Here is a 21,608-nt window from a genome sequence, read left to right as displayed (position 1 = left end):
TGGCAGCTAGCCGCTGGTCACTCTTCATAGCGCACTGACACTTCTGTTTCTGCTTTCTCTACATTGCTCATTTTAGGAGCCACAAAGGCTGATTTGTTTTTTTCTTTTTTGCCTTTTGTTTGTTTGTTTGTTTGTTTGACTTTTCAAGTCATTGTCTACACACGTATATGTGCACGGATTGAACTACAAGAATGTTTATCTCAGCATTGCTCACAATAGTGGAAATTTGAAAAAGTTCTAAATGTTCCACAGGAATAGGTGGCCGTATCGTGATGATGGGATGTGCAATGTCAAAAATGATGTGGCATAGTGAACACGGAAAAACATTCACAAGCTAGTGTGATCTGGGAAAAAGTCATTATAGGAGAGTTGTGTCCAGAAGATCCCCTTTGCATATTAAAATAAAGTATATAAGGAGCGACTACAGGAAATAAATACCACCAAAAATTATTAGGAGTGATGTTATTATTGAGATCATTTGTATTTTATCTAACTTTCTCTATATTTTCCAAACTTCCTGCAATGACTATGTATTCCTGTGTCATCAGATAAGTTTATTTTTTCAAGGATTATCTTTGGGGACCTATTGACATAGCATTGCATTGACATAGATATGCATTGGTAATGTTTTTCCACTCTCAGAATTCCATACCCTCTTAGGTTCGCAGACACCCAGCTGGTCTACTAAAAATATTATACTCTCTATTTCTGTAGTCTTTTATACGGATCTCAAGTTTATACATGAAAATTAGCCCATTAAAATGTTATTATATAAGGTAATCTCCTTCAGCATTAATTTAAAACCATATTTTGCCCCTAATGTTTCCTTTTTTTAAATCGTAACTAGGTTTTTATGATTAATTAGACTAATTCTTTATTTAAAAAGAATTCCTTCCGCTGTTCAGGGACTAAAGACTTCTTACAAACGTAAGTTCTGAGAGTCGCTGATGGAGTAGTAAATGCCTAATTCCCTCCCTGGTGGTAACTGAGATGCACTGAGAGCCAAGCCTACTCTCCTGCGTGTACATGAACATTTAATTCCATGAACCGAGGAGTTCCCTCTGCCAACTGCATCACTACAGCGAAACACTGAACTTTTCTTAAAAAAATTACTCTGCCTCCTAAAAGCGTCACCATCTGCTAGAGATGGACTCAGAAACAGGGAGAAATCTGCTTCACAGAACAACATGAAGTCATTGAACCTTGAGCTGGAAGGATCTAGAGTGCTGCCAGGCAGACTTTTCCCAGTTCAGGGAAGAAGAGGGGAAAAGCCTGTTAAATAAAGAGTAAATATAAGGACCGAAGGGTAAACATGGCATTTATTTTTTTAATTCTGAAATGTTGCAGTTGGAAATCTTTCCTATTTTATTTATTTTTTTAATGTTTATTTATTTTTGAGAGAGAGAGAGAGAGAGAGAGAGAGAGCATGAGCAGGGGCGAAGCAGAGAGAGAGAGAGGGAGACACAGAATCCGAAGCAGGCTCCAGGCTCCAAGCTGTCAGTACGGGGCCCAACACGGGGTTCAAACCCACAAAGTGCAAGATCATGACCTGAGCCAAAGTTGGACACTTAACTGACTGAGCCACCCAGGTGCCCCTCCTCCTTATTTTACAAAGTGGACAATCAAGCTAATTAATGAAAATCCACAACGATAATCCCTAATTTTAAAATTTAGCATTCTGAGCTATGGGTTCTCATTCAAGCCACGTGCCCCTTAGATGGTAGAAAGGAACTTCCATGCACTTGCTGATGGTCTGAGGAGAGAGCTAGGTGAGGTCCCCGAGGGAAGGAAGTGCGGATAGGGCATTTTCAATTTTTAAGCCTCTGATGTACTTCTTCCTGTCTTCAGGGTAGAGTGGAAGTTATCTGTAGGTCTGATTATTAATCATCCTCATTCTGTCTTTCACATTTGAGAGAATACTGAGAGGGGAAACACACAGAGTTTCTTTGGAATACAAGAGCAAAGGCGATCTTTTGAGGGCTGGTGGGTCTGCCTCATTAACTGCAGCAAATTCATGCAATCACATGAAAATTCTTCACTGTGAGGGATGGCCAGGAAAGATCAGCATTTCCTTCTGAGGAAAGGGATTTTGATTACACTGAGACAAATAGCTCTCCTTTTAATTTTTCATGATTTAAAAAAAAAAAATCACCCTTTGCTTGGACAACACCAGAATCTTAAATTTCTTGTAAAATGCATCTTGTTACTCTTTTCAACGTTTTTTTTTTTTTTTTTTTTTTTTTTTTTTTTTATTTTTGGGACAGAGAGAGACAGAGCATGAAGGGGGGAGGGGCAGAGAGAGAGGGAGACACAGAATCGGAAACAGGCTCCAGGCTCCGAGCCATCAGCCCAGAGCCCGACGCGGGGCTCGAACTCACGGACCGCGAGATCGTGACCTGGCTGAAGTCGGACGCTTAACCGACTGCGCCACCCAGGCGCCCCTGCATCTTGTTACTCTTAATGATAATATGAAGTATGTGGCTTAATAATCAATGAATACACTGCATTCTAAACTTTTGCACCCAGATCATGATTGGTACAATGCAAGATTCATATCTAGTACAGAGACATAAATTGAATTGTTTGGTATATTGTTGTCAGTTTTTATGAGTGTTTTGGGATGGCAGTTGTCCTCAGAATTAAAAGAGCTTATCTCTGAGTTCTAAGCCAAATGCAAGGTGTCCCAGAAGCAAACTTCCTCTGACAGACAGTTAGAGGAAGCGTGACTCATCTGCCCAGGAAGTGTTTAAGGAGGTGCCATGATGATGAAAGTCGGCTCAGACCCATTGTTACTAAGACATAAAATATCAAATGCTTTTCTCCCGTTGGCAAGTGGGATACTGACTACCATACTTCTTAGATTCAGATATAGAATTCCCATGGCTTTTGTAGAAAAGCTGAGAGGCCAGGAGACAGAAGCCCTGCTTTCAATATATGGGACCAATCTATCCTCATCACAATTGGGAAGGCTGTTTTGGAAATCATAGCTTTGCACGGACTGCAAAATATTTTAGATAGCAAAAGTTAATCCACAAAATCATGTTTATGTTGAAATAATAATAAATAATACTTAGTAGCATTTAATAAGTAATATTTATTAGTGGAGTATTATTCTAAACCCTTCATGTATGTTTCCTAAATTTAAAATTCCTAGCAGCTCTATAATGTAGGTATACTGTTCTCCGCATTTTAGAGTTCTAGAAACTGAGCCATGTAGAAGTTTAGTAATTAAAGTCCTCAAGAATAATTTCTTTATGTTTTCTTCATGGGTAATTATATTTTAAAACAAGAATTGTCAAATTCAAGGATACAATAAAGTCCTTATTCTCTGTAATAATAGAGAAAACTAAAAATAATTTCTAGGGACACCTGAGTGGCTCAGTCGGTTAAGCGATCAGCTTCAGCTGAGGTCTTGATCTCATGTTTTGTGGGTTCGAGCCCTGCATCGGGCTCTGTGTTGACAGCTCAGAGACTGGAGCCTGCTTTGGATTCTGTGTCTTCCTCTCTCTCTGTCCCTTCCCCCCCCCCTCAAAAACAAATAAACATTAAAGAAATAATAGTAATTTCTAAATTATAATGATCACATGCAAAACTCCTTTAGTCAATGGAATCAACATATTCTTTGTTATATTTAACAGAGCTTCGAGTGAAGTAAGCGGACTAAAATGTTGGCTGTATCATTTATCCTTTGTGAGAAGTGCCAAATGCATCAGTGACGCCAGCTGCAGACAGAAAGCAAGAGGAAACTCAAGTGTCTTAAGAGATGAACCATTAATTATATCTCAGCCTTGTCTTCGCCTGGACCAGCCCCAGTCCCATCCAATCATTGGTCCACTTCTGCTGATTTTACCTCCTCGGTGCTCTCAAATCCTTCTATTACATTCTCCCTCCTCAGCTTGCAAGGAACTGGTGCCCTCTCTCTCTCGCCTGGGCTGCAGCCACCCCCTCACTGGATCTCCACAGTTACTTTCACCTCCCTTCCATTTTCCCTTAAAGCCAGAGTCTTTAAAGGCGCCAATCTGAGCAGGCCGTTTCAGGCTCACACTCCTGAAAGACCTCTTGCTGCTCCAGGGGAGGTCCCTGAAACTCCTCATGCCCCCTCAGTGCTGGGCTACGCTCATTCGCCCGCTGGCTCTCAGGGTCCCATCCACCCAGAAGCCCCACACTCAGCCTCAGCCACACTGGACTTCCTTCAGTTCTGACAAGGATTTTCTCCTGGGCTCGACTCTAGCCAGGCCTCTCTGAACCTTCTTCCTGACTAAGCCTCAACCTTGGCCTACAAAAAATGAGGACTCTGGGCACACGTGCTTTCATCCACTCACGCCCCCCATATTAAAAGACTTAAACACTAACATGGTTTCTAACAGCTCAAGGTCACATCCCCAGGATGACCCCTGCCCCGCTTAAAGTGCCTGCCTGAGAAAAGCTCAAGGCAACCAGAAGAACTGACGGTTTGTTCCAGCCAACACCTGAGGCTGGGCCCCTGACCACCCTTTCATGGAACACTTACTAAAAAGGGCTTATAGGTGTGAATCCTTCCTCTGTCCCTTTGAGATGTATGTGTGCCTCCTAGGACTCAGGAGTACTTTCTCAAGGATCTTAGAGCCATGCCTTTGAAATGTAATCTTCAGGAAGGATGGGACCCTGGCTCCCAGTCCATGTGGGAGGGCAGAATCCTAATTCCCATGGCTGCAGCCAACAGCATGCTGCAGCTGGCCTGGCCACACTGACACGGACTAACCTTTTGTCATTTCTCACTTCCCTGAGTGTTCGGGCTGCTGCCCCCTCCCAACTCCCTCATTCTCCCTTTAAAACGTCCAGTCGCCTCCCTACAAAGCGAAGGGAGTGCGGTTCGTGCTGGATCCCACTGTAGGAGCACATGACGGATTAAACTCTACCTTTGCCTCTCGAACTCGCAGCTGCGTTAGCTCTGACAGTTCCTCCAACACAACTTCTCTTTGAACTTGGTAAGTTATTATTCCTCGGGGAAGACAAGGAAGGGACACAGTCTATGTGTCTGAAATGTATTTGAATGACCAGATGAATGGATATGGGAATGAATAATGCATATTTAGGGTGGTATGGCTTGAGGACACACCGCAGCAAACGCGGAACAAAACAACAACCCCTATTTGACTGTGTTTAATTCAGCATTTCTCAAACTGGTATTTGTAAAACATCTATCGACATTTGCGGCAGAGAGAGATATGAGGGCTTCCCCAAATAGACTTCCCTTTTGTCTGGGTTCCTGAATCACCATGTGGAAGGCAAGGAAGGCACGCTCTCTAACACGACTGAGAAATAAACTTGTAGTACACAAAGCATCTGAGAACGTATAACAACAGCTCATGTTATCTTAACTAATCGCAATATCACCCGGGCCTGGTGTTTCACAGTTGCGGTATGGAAAATTGCGTAGCTCAGGCCGCAGACTTAGAAAACACAAGTGTAGGACTTGAAGACTCGGTTTGGGTCCATTCTTTCGCTTGAAATGCATGATTTTGTAATTGGAAGAGGACACGGGAGTGTAATTAACAATAATATAAACGTCTGGTGGACAAGATGACATCAGAGAGAGGATTTGCCAAGAGATAACATCAATCTTATGAAGACTGGGAAATGCGTTGGACAGAAGTCACTGACATAATCAAGAGGATTTGAGAAGGGGAAGGACCGGAAAGGTATACAGAAATGAGCTGGAGAAAAAAAAAAAAAAAAGAAATGAGCTGGAAGATAATAGCGGCAAAGGTGCCAAATAAACACGGGTGGGGGAGAAAAGTTTCGAATCAGAACACAAAAATTGCAAAGTAAAGCTGATGTCTTTATATGATGAGATAAATATAATGATGGTATCACTGCGTCTTGGTGAGAAAAAGATGTGATTCATCTTATAGGAATGGACAAGTAAGACCTATTGAAAGAGAAACATTCAATGATAGCACTTGAAGGGACACATTAAGAAGATACCTATTAAAAATATTTATAACTCCCCGAAGAGAGCTTTGAAGTGAGGGTAAAACGAGCTGTCAGAGTCAAAGTGGGCTGCAGACAGTGATTTCAAGTGCTGGCCCAAGAGCTCTGAGGGTGGGGGGGTGGGGGTGGGGTGGGGTGGGGTGGGGGCGGTGGTGCCGTCTCTAGTGAGACTCCCGGAGACTTTGGTTAAGTAGGTCTGGGGTGAGGTCTAGGTATATGTTTTTCTAACAAGATCTCCAAGTGACTCTGGAATGCAGCCAGTTACAGGGGCTTCACCTTCACATGGGGTTCTTCCTCAGTAGAGATTCCAATTTGTTCCCAAGGAAATATGTGGACACTAGTGCAGCACAAAGAGACACGCAGGGGTGGCAAAGGGGAGATAATTTCAACCATCTGGACATCTCTCAGATGTCAAAACTGGAAAAAGCATGGAATTTGATGAATTCTTTAAATGCTCTCCTCTCTCAAAAAGTAAACAGTGAAGAGAAATGCTACTCTGGATTATTTCTGGACAGCAGAAAAGTGGTTGTTAATGTAGAACAAAACACTAGGAGACACTGACCCATGTCCCTGGAGACTGTGATACTGACTATACCAGCCATGGGCCTAAGGTTTTAGGGAGTCCAACTTCAAAAGGAGATATGAGCTCATGGACCAAAACAATTCAAAATTAAAGAAAAAAGAGAAGCAATAGAGAAAAGAAAGAAAATTCAACACAGATGACAAATTCTCATAAAATTAAATTCTGCCCACAAAGTCAGGAATAACTTTTGGGGCAATAAAAAGGGAAACCTCTGAAGAAACCAATTAAGAAGGAACAATGGAGCTTATATAGCTTTCTGACCATTTTATGAGCACACAAATTGGCTCAACTTTGGGAAACTGCACAGTTAGAAAAAATGTCTACTTTCTAAAGCTAAGATTAGGGCAAATGAAAGATCAAAATATGGATGGATCAACACTTTCAGAAAAGAGCATAATGTGATGAAGGGAAAACAAACATATCTAGTATAATTTTGAAACTAGAAGAAGAGACAATGAGATCCAATTTACATGATAAGGCAGTCAATTCCTTTAAATGAATTTTTTGGGCTTGAGTTATATCCTGCACTACAGAAAGGTATAGTTATCACAAATTAATTGTGTAACCTTACTGAATTTATGAGTGTAAAGAAATGTTTTAACATGCCAGCAGAAACCATGCCCCCACACACAATCTATGAGCCACACTGGCCAGAGGACTGGACTTCACTTCTCCTGGCCAGAGCCGTCATACTGCCCAGAGGGGCATGCATCCACAAGTGGGCCAGATCCATGCCTTTACTGTCAGGCTCAAAAAGATGAGACCCCGGGGCACCTGGATGGCCCAATTGGTTAAGCATCTGACTCTTAGCTCAGGTCATGATATCACAGTTCACTGAGCCCCATGTCAGGCTCTGCACTGATAGCAGGGAACCGGCTTGGGATTCTCTCTCTCCCTTGCTCCCTGTCCCTCCCCTTCTCCTTCTCCTTCTCCTTCTCCTTCTCCTTCTCCTTCTCCTTCTCCTTCTCCTTCTCCTTCTCCTTCTCCTTCTTCTCTCTCTCTCTCTCTCTCTCTCTCTCTCTCTCTCTCTCTCTCTCTCAAAAATAAATAAACATTAAAAAAAAAAGATGAGAACTCCGTGCTGGTAACTGGTCACCAAGGGGAAGCCTAGTTGGTTGTAAGAGCTCGAGGCAAATGGTCATGTGGAATCATGGCTGGGGCGGCCATATTGAAGGTAAAGTTCTGAGGCTGCAGAAAAGCAGAGGAAGCTTTTGGGAAGACAGATGGAAATGGAGTATACATGTGCAGGGAGAGGCCACTAAGCTGCTTTTGTTCCTGCCCTTTTCCAGCTTCTTAGCTTATCCTGGGTCATGAGGCTTTTTACTTTCCTCAGAGGACAACCCTTTCACAATTCTAATGGTTTAGTTCAAGTGTGTATCTGCAACCAGGAGCATAAAACACAACAATGAAAAATAGGAGAATGGCCAGAGGTCTCAAGGAAAATGTTTCAACTTCCAAACTGAAGAAAAGATTTATTCTAGAATCTCATGGGTAAGAATGACAGCATTTTTTGGAAAAATTCTAAATTGGACACTAAAAATAGTTTGTCACTATGTAGCAAAAAAAAAATTTAAAAAAAAAGGTGATTATAATAAATGACCAGTGCTTATCTATGAAGAAGTGTGCTAAAATAATATAGACTTCTCTCTGTGACAGTATTATGGTAAATCTGCAGGCTCCATGGACATCTCCTCATGTCATCTCTGAAGGTGACAGAAAATTGTGAGTGTATGCACAGAGGGTGTGTAGTGTCATAACTAAAAGCATTGGCCGTGCCACAGGGCCTGGTAGAAAGCCCGACTTCAACACCTCTAATGTTTGTGACTGTGGACATTTGCCTCAACTGTCTCACCTGTCAAATGGGGTAATATATCTTACATTATAGGGTTGCTGTAATAATTACCTAGCAAATAATAAGAAGTGTTCAAGAGAGGTCAGCAATTACTATCATCAAATTGTTTGAATAGTGCTATCCCAGAAGTGTCTGACAATACATCATCTTACCAAAGAAAGATGTTATTTTGGAGTATTTGAAACAGGCGCCATCTTTTTTGACATTTTTATCAACTACTTTTGAAGAACTAGTAGGCTAGAGGCCAGTAAGTCTATATGCAAATGGATAATTCACAGACCAAAGAAGCGGGGTTTAGAAGGTTCATAATGAGTTCAATTCGCAGGCAAAATAGTCAAATATAATTTAAGTAGGAATGATATCCTATGCATGGCTCTGAAGCCATTACAGTTCGTATAAAAGTGACCTGGAGAATACAGGTATTAATATAGTCCAACATTATACCTTGACTAACAACAAGCCCGTGTAACCTCAGCCTACGTACAATACCAGAAGTATATGAGCCAGATAATACAGTCCCAGCATACTTGACCCCGGCCAGCTTCACTGGAGTGTTGAATCTAACCCGGGGCCACATTAGAAGAGACACTGACATACAAGACAAAATGCAGAGGAGGGTGTCTTGTGAGAGCTTGCCTCATGAGGACGAGTTAGGGAAATGTAGGATGAGGACTGGAGAAAGGAAGCTAGGACTTAATGCCATTTCTTTGAGAGAACTCAGTGAATTCATGGACTTAAACCTCTGTCTACGCTCACTCTCTGCCCTTTGTGCTTCTTCGTACTGTGGTCCCACTCTTGCTCCCCCTTCCCCCAAACACCACTTTGCCTGGAGTCACAGTGATCTCCACGGGACACTTCTTAACCCTGAGATCCCCCTTGGCCCCTGGGGAGCCTCTCCCCCTTGTTGATCACTGTCACCTTCTTTATACTCTCTGCCCTTAGCATCCATGGCACAACCACCTCAGAGTTTCACTCTTTCCTCTACATGCCACGAACACATGCTCCCTGTCGACTTAACACAGGCTCTGGCCTTCCTGCACATCTCTGTGCTGATGTCTCCCAAACCCATCACTTTCATTTGTATACTCAATCAGCTATTAGAAATCTCCTCCTCTGTGCAGAGACTCAGACTCAGCATAAAAATTAAGAAGTGAAATCAAGTTGTGGGATGCACAAAGAATCCTTAAGGTTGACTTCCCATAACTGCATGGACAGTATGGTCTTATTTATTCCTTTAGGCAAGTGACCCTTCCTCCCATTGAATATTTAGTTTCCAAATCTGAATCATTTTGTTTTGCCCAGAGGACAAATAATAAAGGATGGTTTAGCTTCCCAATGGGCTCTCTACCAACCCACACCCCTCAGCAAGGTTGGGCACAATGTCCGACCAGCACCTAATCGAGTCCTTCCATAATCTCAGCTTTATTGATTCAAAATAACTCAATTCTGGCCGCAGTAACAGTCACTCAGCTGGGACCTGGCTCAGTTACTTGAAAAACCCTTTAACTACAAGTTATGAAATTAATGGAAACTAGATTTTGTGTTTGTGGCTTTTCTCTTCTTAAGTGGTTATTTGTGCTTTTAAAATTTTCATCATAGACCAGCCATTGTAGCAATAGCTCTGACCTTGCCCCTTGGCTTACAGAAGCGGAAAAAAATCTCCTCCCTCTGGCAACACTGTCATTCTTTGGAAGGCTGTGCTGAGCTTTTGGTTCTCATTCTGTACTTTTGCTGCTTTCACCATCAATGTTGCACAAGATAAATGGCATATCTCTCACGTCATCGATGGAGGGCCTTTAATTAGTGGCTCTGTGGTTGTTGGAAGAGGTATTTTTTGGTTGACGGTTTTCAAACACTTCCAAAAATTATCTGATGGGCCTTTCTGTTACCTTTCCATCTTCAAGTAAGCCCGCAGAGGTGGAGTCCAGTCCCTGGAAACATTTCATCTCATTTTCTCCCCATTCTTTCTTCTAAAGCTTCCTTTAAGGTCCAGGTCGGAAGCTTCCCCTCTTCCCCCCCCCACCCCCCCCCCCCGCAGCTTCCTCCATTGTACTTTTATCAAATCACTGCTACGGTGCCTAACATGTGCTTATGCACACAGCGCTCTCCAAGACCATGACTTGTCTTTTGCTTTGTGCTCAAAGCAGTAGAACTGCGCTGAATGTGTAGGAATTGGACAAAAAGTTCAGTTTGGAATTCAGTCCTTTCTCATTAATTAATAGCTATCGTCAGGCTGATGCTAATATATGGCAGTGATATTCAAGTTCTAGTGAGCTCACTGATTTCCTATAGGATCCCAAGTCCATAATCAATGCCTGGGTCACAAATTCAGTAGAAGACGGCTCGCACCTTCAAAAAGCTCATAGTCCAGTAGGACATGTGGGCACCATCACAACTGGTAAAAATGTGGTAAGGTAAATTGCTGTGTTTGAAGTATGAGCAAGGGGCTTTGCGAGCAAATTTCCATTTTCTCTACAGAATGCACAAGATCTTACCACGTGAAGAAAATAAAAGGATGGCTACTCCAGGTAAATGGAGTGAGACAACCATGCCATTATTAAGCCTGTGAAGACCATCTGAACACCAGATGAAGAAAGATGACTTTAAAAACCATTGTCAAGTTCATGTTTGTAAGTTTGATGTTATATCATACTTCCTTTGAATACTAGTAAATATAACTTTCTAATGGGTAAACACTATGGCTGCTATTTCAAAACTATCTGTTTTGAAAAACAAAAGGGCTATTTGGAAAAGTTATGTTAACCTCAAACAGCCTCAATCAGTGCTAATTTTTTTAAAGAACTGGTGAAAAGAAGGTTAAGAAACTTTTACAAGGATGAAGTTTTCCTAAGACTATGTCCTTAAAGGTACAAGTGCTGAGGGTTGGAAGTCTTTGTAAGCAAGACTTCAAAAAGGTCAAGAGCTCACGGTTTATGGGTGCGAGCCTTGTGTCAGGCTCTGCACTGACTGTGCAGAATCTATGTGGGATTCTCTCTCTTTCACTCTCTCTGCTCCTCTTGGGTGTTCTCTCCCTCTCTCTCCCTTTCTCTCTCAAAATAAATAAATAAGCTTAAAAAAACCCAGAAACCCACTAAGTCACTAGGTGGCACAGAGGGAATGAGGGGAATTTCATAATGTTAGCAGAGTGAGTACTTGTCACTCAAGAAAAGATTGTTAGTGAAAACATCATATGTGATTCAAAAGTATTATACACAATGTCGATGAATATAATGATGGTATTTTAGATGGGCTCAAAAGGGATTTTATTAATGATGAAAACCTGACGTCAAAATATGTCAGTGGCTCCAAATTGTTTTATGAAGTGTAAAAGCAGAAACGATAATTTCTAAATTAATATAATAGTTTATAAGCCATAAAATTTTATATACGAATGCATAGTTACATTAATAGAGTAAGTAAAACAAGTAGGTCCCTAACGTTTCAATCTGTAGCCCTAAAAAGCCACATATGCAAATCAGCAAAAAATCTTTTATAAATAAAACATCTTATTGTAAAAACAGCAGATTACCTGATATTTTGGGTTGGCTAATTTTCAAGCAAGTTTCATTGAATAGCATTGTATACAGAGTTGAATAAATGCCACAGGTGGTCATTATTGTAACAAATAGAAATTTCTGTGTTACCAAAAGAAAAATGAACTGAAGTTTAAAAATAAAAACAAGAATCAAATCATGATATCTAGTTATCGGGCAAATTCGTTATTAAATAAAGCCATGGCACCCAAACATTTTCTGATCTCCTGTTTATAGGGAACAAAAGTAACAAAAAATAGAAGTTATTCTTTTACGTCTGGGATTATTTAAATAACATGAGGTCAATCAGTCCAGAAGTTACGTTGAAAACTAAAAACATAGGTAATCCTTTGTGTATATAATTTAGTGGATTAAATATCCTTAGTATTAATACGATGCAGTGAAAGTGACACAAAATATACCTGTTCAAATACCATGGGTGGTTGGCATATCACAGATGTGTAGGGCAGGGTTGGAGATTCGGTTCTATGAAGCACAATAGTTTGGCTTGCCTACCTGAATCTGAAAATGCAGTAACTTATTTAGGTTCAGAATACATACCTCTAAGTAGTCTGTGGAGCAGTTTGTGTGGGTTTCCAACTCAAATGCTAAAAATGTATAATTCACCGTGTTGCCCGCTGTCGCTTGGATGGTCCAGTTACAACGCTGATCGTCAGAATAGGGATGTGGATAATGTATACTCTCTAAGATGCCATAGGATCGGTTCACAATTACCACGTTCTCACAGGCTGAAAAAAAACACCCGTGATTATTAAGAACCACTATCATGTCTTTCATAATTGCCCCAAGATGTGTGAGATTTTCCTTTAAGAAAAGATCTAGATTAAAGTATACAGTTTATATATTTTATATTTGTATGTTATGCAAATGTGTATGCAAACGTATATATCTGTGTCTATATACGTAGTACAGCATTTTACAGTGAGTCTCCATTTAGAACAGATGAGAAACAATACTTAAGTGAACTCAGAAACTTTAACGTGCCATGAAAATCATCGATTCCCATAAAGAGGCATCCAATTCCTATGAACTGGTGAAAACAAGGATAGCTCAGCGCTACTCAGGGTGCAGTCTGATTTGTTTACAAAAGTGTATTAAATATCCTATGCTTCTGTTTTTCTAACTTTAACGTTCGAAAGAACAGAAATCCTGACCTTTAAATTCAACGGTTTAAAAACACAAAGTTCTATGTGAATGCTAAAAACGGACAACAACATGGCTTTGTTGAACATTCAGAAGTCAGCATGAAATTCACAATAAAGCCTCCCTTATTCCTCTGGTGAGTCATCAGGAAGTCCAGAACGAATAGAGGCGATGTAAAGGATTGGAAGAAGAAATGAACATCTTAAGTTCTGAAAAAAAGGCTTCCATTTTGAAAATACCAAAAGCTGGTATTTTCCTCAGCTGAGTTTTCAACAAAACTGTACTAGGTACCTCTAGGGGTGGCTGGTCCCCGGAGTCAGTGCCAAATTCAGCCCAAATTAATGACCTGAACAAGGCATATACATGCCTTTTCCTAAGCCTTTTCCATATTATCTCCATGATGTGTGATAAAAGAGAATGAGAGGATAAACATTATATTGAAAAAAATGGTCTCTGAAAAAGGTGGTTCATAGATGCATTTCTGCTACTATACTTTTTCTGACAGGTGACTAGGACAGTGTTGATAAACTATGGTATGGAAAAGTATACATTTGTGTCTCCTCAGAATAGTGCTTTGCTGGAGCGAGGGAATACTCAGGCTATTTCTCTTTAGGTGACCTTTTTGTCCACAAAGGAATTCTAAGTAATAATTTTGTGGGTTTTGATGCCTGGGAGAAGTTACAGCTATGCAGCACAGAGGTATCGTGTTCCTCAGTGACTATAAGTCAGGGCAGAGGAAAATATACTCGCCTAAGCCATATGGCTGCTCTCTGTGTTCAGAAATTATTCCGTCTGCAAACGTCCAATTTCAAAAGGTGAATTTTACAGAAAATCTCACTGGTTAGCTCTGATTTTTGCCTTTAAGGACATATATCCCACCTGCACTGAGTTACTCCTTCAGTGTTCTGAAATTATGAGGGAATATAAAATATCAGGGGAATAAAAGGGAGGAATCCTTAATAAACAATCTGACTATAAGCAAGAAACAAATTAGCACAGCAATAATAAAATTAGAGAAATGATTATATGCTCAACCAAAAAAATGCATCCCTGAGAAAATTTAGGAGAGCTTTTCATATACTTGATGGATTTCTGCAGAATAAAGTTTTTCATCATTAAAACTCAGTTTTCAAAACTATATAGAATTCGGCCTAACCCCAAATGTAGGTGAATGTGAATATTTTCAAAATCACACCTAGTCAAGGTCAAACATTAATATGCCTTCAATTAATTCAAAGGGATATTGTATGTTCCCTTCAGATCTCAAGACTTTCAATTCTATTTTTAGGTAACTGTGTCAAAATATGGATACACTTAGGTTTAGTGGGGCAAGGTACTGTGCTTTCAAACGCACAAGTAAAGTGTTTATTAAATAACAATTCAAGGAAACTTTTCTTAAATGTCCATTTCGAAACTAACATTAGAATGTATTAAATTCTAGACCTAGAAGGGAGATTTCATAATGGCCTTATTTAATCTCCTTTTTTAAGAGAAGAAATCATAGAACCCCATGGAAAAGTGACCTTCTCAGGGGTCAGGAGCCAGGGACAAACCCCTGGGGTCCTCGATTCTTTGTGCAATATTCCTTTAATTCTACCATGTTGCCTCACAGGAAAGTAGATTTTAAAATGGCATCTCTACAATGACCGGATTTTTCCACGGTAAAGAATGTGCTTATTCTCCATATGATTACAAGAACTGTAGTTTCCCTTAATAAAAATTAAGGTAACTTTTGATGTACAAGACCAAAAGAAAAACCAAAAACAAACAAACAAAAAAAAAACACAAAAAAAAAACCCAAAAGTGTGGGAGATGCTATGTGCAGTGGAATGTCTAATTAGAAGACTGTAATGTTTGATACAAATGAAAACCCATTAGCCGTTAACCTGTTACACTGATCTTTAACTGAATGGCAACTCTCCCGGCATATTAAATACTCTATTTTCTAGAGCTTACCACATGCTTTGGTTTATGGCATTAAATTTAATGTTAAGCATTTTTCTCTCAAATAGAATTAAATCTTTCTCATAAGGAGCAAAGATTTATTTCAATTGCTCAATCCAATGGGTTACACTTATTTCAGTCTGTTTCATTATCAGGAAATTGAAGACCCACTACGGGCACTAGGCAGCCAGTCTACATACTTACTCTGCCGGTATTTGGCCAGGAAGCCACCTCCTTGTTGACCTTCATCTGTTCTGAGTTTTAAAAACATGCTGTCTCCACTAGAACGGATGAGAGGTGGTGTTTCATCCCCACAAAGCTGACTGAGCAAATGAGAACTGGTACTTGAGCCATCATATACCTTTAATGAAACATTTTAAATGTCAGATGACCGTGGCTATAAACATCATCTAAAAGACTCTACCTCTTAAAAAGTGGGGAAGAAATACATAAAAATACAAGAAATACATGACAGAACACAAGAATAGCCCTGAATCACAGTATCTTTTTTTTCTATTTTTTTCAATAGATGAAATTTATTGTCAAATTGGTTTGCATACAACACCCAGTGCTCATCCCAAAAGGTGCCCTCCTCAATACCCATCACCCACCCTCCCCTCCCTCCCACCCCCATCAGCCCTCAGTTTGTTCTCAGTTTTTAAGAGTCTCTTATGCTTTGACTCTCTCCCACTCTAACCTTTTTCTTTAAAAATTCTATTTAAATGTCTATAAACTTGGACCATGAACTTGAGCCATTAGCCAGGGCTGTGTATGGAGGGAAGGATGGGAACCCAGGCTGAAATCTGGAGATTAAAAATGAAAGACTAACACCTATTTTTGAGACCATAGCTGTTATCAGTAGTTCTCCTTGCTTTTTTATTTCATAGTTCACAATTTGTGACATTCTAATGCATTTTTTTATTCAGATTTTTTTTTTTAATGGACAAGGGTCAGTTGCTGCTACTGTAAAAAGTCCCACCTTGATGACATCAAGTACCTTCTCCAATTACCAGTATAGTCCTCTACATTGCTAATTTTCAGTGCATATATATAAATTACATAGGTAATAATCATGATAGAGCTCATAATCCCTCTGGGGAGATTTTAACCATCTCTTAACAGTTCATATTCAATATATTTTAAATACTTACAAGCTATTCAGTGATACATGCCATATTCAGAGGGCTGTCATTTTCATCAAATTTTCTTTTTATTTCTTCTTTTAAGTTTTTTATGTGGATATTTTAAATGTTCTCCTTTCCCGAATTTCAAAGATAAAAATAAATGCATTTATGTGTGTGGGTAAGATGGGAGCAGTGAAGGAAACAACTGAACTTTATACATACGGCCAGATAATCTAAAGTGCAGTTTGGGTGGTACTCCAAGTGAAAGTCTTCAAATTCCAGTTCAAATGGGCTGCCGTGGCTGGATTTCAACCACCAATAGCATTCGGAGCTGTGGTAGTACGGCATCGGGTAGTTGGGAGATATGAACATGCCAGTGGGGGTGGTGAGATTACCCCCACAACCTACGGGAGAAAGAGACCAGGTGACACATTTCTTTTTCTTTATGGTAAAATGGAATCTTCTTGTCTATATCCAACTGGGGCTACTGTTACTCTCCTTTCAACCAGGTGGCAAAACAAGACTGCATCACCAAAGAGTAGCTAGCCCCTGTCAATGTCCTTTCCTTCTCTTAACCAAGACCACCAGCTTGAGGTAATATACCACGAAACAAGGATATTTCCCCTTACTTTGTCCTCAAAATCAAAACCCAAACAGCGTTGTTATTCAGGAATATTTTCAGTGTTTTAGTATAAACAGGAATGATAAAATATAGCTAGAAAAAAAAATGGATAAGAGCATGGCAGTCTAAGAATCAAGAAACCAGTCAGACTGGACTCTCCAATAAAAGACAGCTCTTTGCCATTTACCTGTTAATGATCCATCCCAGTAAGCTGAGAATCCAGATGCTGAGCCAAAGAAGTCACTCTTAAATTTTAACCATAGTTTGTTACTATGAGAGATGATTCTTGGAGGTGGATCTGAGCCACAGTATTTTCCCAGGGGTGGTGAACTTTCACTGCCTCCATCTCTGGGGCAAGACACAGATGCGGTCATTTACTCGTCACTGATAATATTACTGTATAAACATTTAATATTATTTGAACTTTGAGACTGCAAACAGATCAGTTTAGGTCGGTCCACTTTTCTTAAAAATACTCTAAATCACAATTTCAAGTTTTCAATTTTTCACCTGATTAAAAACATTTGAGTAGCTTAATAAAGAACATCATTTATGGTTTGCACAACATTTTATATAACCAATTTCAAGCTGAGAGGAAGAGTTTAATCTTCTCTCTCTCAAATGAAGCATCTGGTAAATGTGTCAGAGAACATGGGATAAACAGACCATAATTATTAACAGTATAAACAAATGTTGCTTCATTTTACAGAGAAAACTTAAATGTTTGTCTTCTAACTTGAATTTTTTCAAATTTAATGTTGTATTTTACATATTTAGCAACATTTTGAAAATAATTCTTCCCCAAGGACTTTTAGGGTCTTAAATCTACTTTGTAATCTGTAGCTTTTTCAAGCATAAAAAAAAAAAGGACTCACTCAACATTCAAATCTAATGATTAGTTATTGTAAATCAAGAAAATTACGTTATTTTGCCATGATATGATACAACTCTGATTTATTTTAGTACCATACCTCACATTATAGAATAAAGTTTATTATAAAAGTATAATACTCTAGGCTTTTGAAAGGTCAAATAAAAATCTGAAATAAATACACACCAAATTGTGTGTGTACAAAGCCTAATTTATTTCTATGTAAAATGATCTGCATAGGTGGCAATATACAGGTCAACTTACCTTTACTGCAAATATAACTTTTTAAATTCATTCTCTCTAAATACCATAGCATTAAAGAAAAGAGTTCTCACGCTGAAATTCACAAGCCTAGACTTTTATTATTTGAACACAAAAAACTTGGTGAAAACATTACGGTTCTTATCTTATCATCATTTTTTTGGATATAATTATACCAAATGGACAAAAAACAGCCTAAAATTCTGAATTGATTTTCCATAAAGAAAGTAGGTATTCCGGGACACCTTGGTAGCTCAGTCAGTGAGGGGTCTGACTTTGGCTCAGGTCACATCCACAGTCGGGGAGTTCAAGCCCCACATGGGGCTCTCCACTCTTAGTGTATACAATCTACTTTGGATCCTCTGCCTCTCTCTGTCTCTCTCTCTCTGCCCCTTCCCCCGCTCTCAAAAATAAGTAAACATTAAAACCATTTTTTTAGGGGCGCCTGGGTGGCGCAGTCGGTTAAGCGTCCGACTTCAGCCAGGTCACGATCTCGCGGTCCGTGAGTTCAAGCCCCGCGTCAGGCTCTGGGCTGATGGCTCGGAGCCTGGAGCCTGTTTCCGATTCTGTGTCTCCCTCTCTCTCTGCCCCTCCCCCGTTCATGCTCTGTCTCTCTCTGTCCCAAAAATAAATAAAAAACGTTGAAAAAAAAAAATTTAAAAAAAAATAAAACCATTTTTTTAAATGCCTGTTTAAAAAAATAAAAAAGAAAGGAAAAAAGAAAGAAAGTAGGTATTCAATAATTGCAAGTATCTAATTTCAGAGTAGTAGTACATCTGTTTACTCTGCCCAAATAAAATCTAGAGTTTATTTTCAAATATTACCCATAAAATAATCACTTCAACATAACCACTGAATCTTAGGCAATTTTCTGTTTTTCTTCTGTGAAGTTGGGCTCCACATGACAAACTTTTTATCTTGCAAGAAAGAGCACAACAGGGAGCTTTACAGAGAATTTCCATGCGTTTTCCTTAACTTTTCCAGGAAAGACTATGAATGAAAACAAATAAGGAAAAAGGTGATAAAATAAAGGTGCTTACCTGATTTCCACAAAATCTGCTATGCACTCTCCACCAATGGCCTCCTCCAAGGAGAAGTTTGTAAAGTGCAATGCAATCTGTTGGCTGGTTTCCACCGTGATCCTATAAATGCATTTCCAGTTGTTGGGGTAATTATTGGGGAAGTTTGGAGAAGTAAAAGTCCCAGATTCTTCTGTATAGTCTGTCATGCATGCTGTGAAAAGAAACAAGAGCATAAGAGAGAAAACAGAAAACATCATGCTACATTTATAAGACATTCACTAACACACACTTCATTAATTTGTGCCAAGGGGCTTGATTTTCAATAGGCCATTCTAGAATGCTAACAAACGATTTCCTTTCAAAACAAAGTTGTTTTTTTTTTAAATCTCAAAGGCAGAAACAATTATTAATAGCAAACCTAAGCCATGTAGTGGAAACTGTTACATATATCATACCTTTCTAGATCTTGGAGGTGTTATAATCTATTAATCAACGCACGTTACCATAAACATTAAACATTTAGGCTGCACCACGGAAATCCTAGAAGGGACCTAGAAATAGCTCAGTTCTGTTCTCCTTTTCCTAACCTTCCTTTAAAATGGTTTTCACCAAAGCATGCATTTATGACAAATGACAAAGCAGCACCTCTGCCACGTGAAGAACAGAAGGTAAGTGTCGGGAATCAGACGGACCTTGAATCAATGCCTAGTTCAAACACTGACATGCTGTGCAACCATGAGCAAATTACTGCATCTCTGTGAGCCTCATCTCTCAAATGGGGATGGTAAGTATCTTTGTACATGTAAGGGTTAGAGATAATGCAATGAAGGGGCTTGGCACTTGGTATGTAACTCAATAAATGGTAGTGATCATTATGTTGCAAAATAATTTAGAAAAGTGTATGAAAGTAGAGCATAAATGAGGAATAAATCAGATCATTCATATAAAACATTCAGATGGTACTTGGACAATTTTATATTGCAAGTAAATATTAGCTTCTACTTTAAGAGTTTTAACTTTACCCATTCTGTCCATCAGACTCCATATTTACTAACCAACCCGCTCAATCTCCTGTGTCCTTCAAATCTGAGATATTTTCTAAAGAAAATCTTGTTTGGGGGAGCCTGGGTGGCTCACTGGGACAAGCGCCTGACTTCAGCTCAGGTCGTGATCTTGCCTCCCGTGAGCTGACAGCTCAGAGCCTGGGGCGTGCTTCGGATTCTGCGTCTCCCTCTCTCTTTGACCCCATCCCCTACGCCCACTCTGTTTCTCCCAACAATGAATAAATGTTAAAAAAGTTAAAAAAAAAAAAAGAAAAAAGAAAATCTTGTTTCAATGCATTTTTTTTTATTTTTTTTTTTAACGTTTATTTATTTTTGAGACAGAGAGAGGCAGAGTATGAACAGGGGAGGGGCAGAGAGAGAGGGAGACACAGAATCTGAAACAGGCTCCAGGCTCTGAGCGGTCAGCACAGAGCCTGACGCGGGGCTCGAACACACGGACTGTGAGATCATGACCTGAGCCGAAGTCAGACGCTTAACCGACCAAGCCACCCAGGCGCCCCTCAATGCATTTTTAATGTACTGTATCTTTGATTGTATCTAGTAATAACATAAATCTAAGGTCCAGGAGTAGACACAAGCCTCCTGAAAGGTGTTGAGGGAGAAAGAACTATTATACTTCATTGTAAGTAAAAAAAAGAAAAGGAGGATGTTTTGACGTAGAATTTCCCCATTTGCTCTGGATGATCACACTCAGAAAAGAGGCAAGGAGCCACTGGCATTGACAGCAGGACGCACAGAAAATAGTACAGGTTCTACTACCTATGTATAATGTTCAAAGTAAGAGGCACTCATCAAATAATTGGCTTCCTCTATTTTAAAACGTTTATTTATTTATTTTTGAGAGAGAGAAGGGGGAGGAGCAGAGAGTGGGGAAGGAAAAGAATCCCACTACCAGTGCAGAGCCTGGTGGGAGGCTCAAAAACTCACAAACCTCGGACCATGACCTGAGCCAAAATCACGAGTCAGACGCTTAACTGACTGAGCCACCCAGGTGCCCATGGTTTACTCTATTTTAAATACCAAGCAAACAAGGCTTTACTTTATTGAAAACAAATTTGAAAGTGATATTTAACTTCAAAGATGAATATTGTATACTTTTATGTTTTTCTATAGTCTGCCAAGAAATATCTCTTCAAAGATCAAGGAAGGCAGCAAGGCAGGAAGGGAGGAAGGGAGGGAGGAAGGAAGGGAAAAGGCAAGAAGAAAGCAGGGGGGGAGGAAAAAGAGGGGCAGAGAGTGAATGGGGTTGTAGAAATGGCATATTAAGTATTTCATATTTGGAATGAATATTACTAAGATAAAAGTTCATGGATCAAATGGACATTAAATGAAGGTTATGACCCGGTCTCCCTGAGCTGACAGAACCAGCAGACTCGTTGAACACCCCCACATTCACATAGCTTTAGCCAGTCAATTAAACGTCTAGAGGGGCGCCTGGGTGGCGCAGTCGGTTAAGCGTCCGACTTCAGCCAGGTCACGATCTCGCGGTCCGTGAGTTCGAGCCCCGCGTCAGGCTCTGGGCTGATGGCTCCGAGCCTGGAGCCTGTTTCCGATTCTGTGTCTCCCTCTCTCTCTGCCCCTCCCCCGTTCATGCT

The 21,608-nt window shown here is 39.9% G+C and overlaps 1 protein-coding gene across 1 annotated transcript in view; it reads right to left on the bottom strand.

Annotated features, from left to right (window-relative positions):
- The window catches only part of CUBN (cubilin), a 273,842-nt gene that overhangs the window by 176,984 nt on the left and 75,250 nt on the right, over positions 1-21,608 (bottom strand). The window contains exons 23-27 of the mRNA XM_019460669.2: positions 18,968-19,160; positions 16,983-17,143; positions 16,396-16,577; positions 15,254-15,410; positions 12,503-12,690 (exon numbers count right to left, since the gene is read on the bottom strand). Coding sequence (XP_019316214.2) covers positions 12,503-12,690; positions 15,254-15,410; positions 16,396-16,577; positions 16,983-17,143; positions 18,968-19,160 — 881 coding nt within the window. The remainder of the gene's footprint in view (positions 1-12,502; positions 12,691-15,253; positions 15,411-16,395; positions 16,578-16,982; positions 17,144-18,967; positions 19,161-21,608) is intronic.

Source organism: Panthera pardus, unplaced genomic scaffold (genome assembly GCF_024362965.1).
Source record: "Panthera pardus isolate Hobbes unplaced genomic scaffold, ASM2436296v1 HiC_scaffold_6, whole genome shotgun sequence".
NCBI lineage: Eukaryota > Metazoa > Chordata > Mammalia > Carnivora > Felidae > Panthera > Panthera pardus.
The sequence above is the reverse complement of the archived record's forward strand: the minus strand, read 5'-3'. Positions and strand labels throughout refer to the sequence as shown.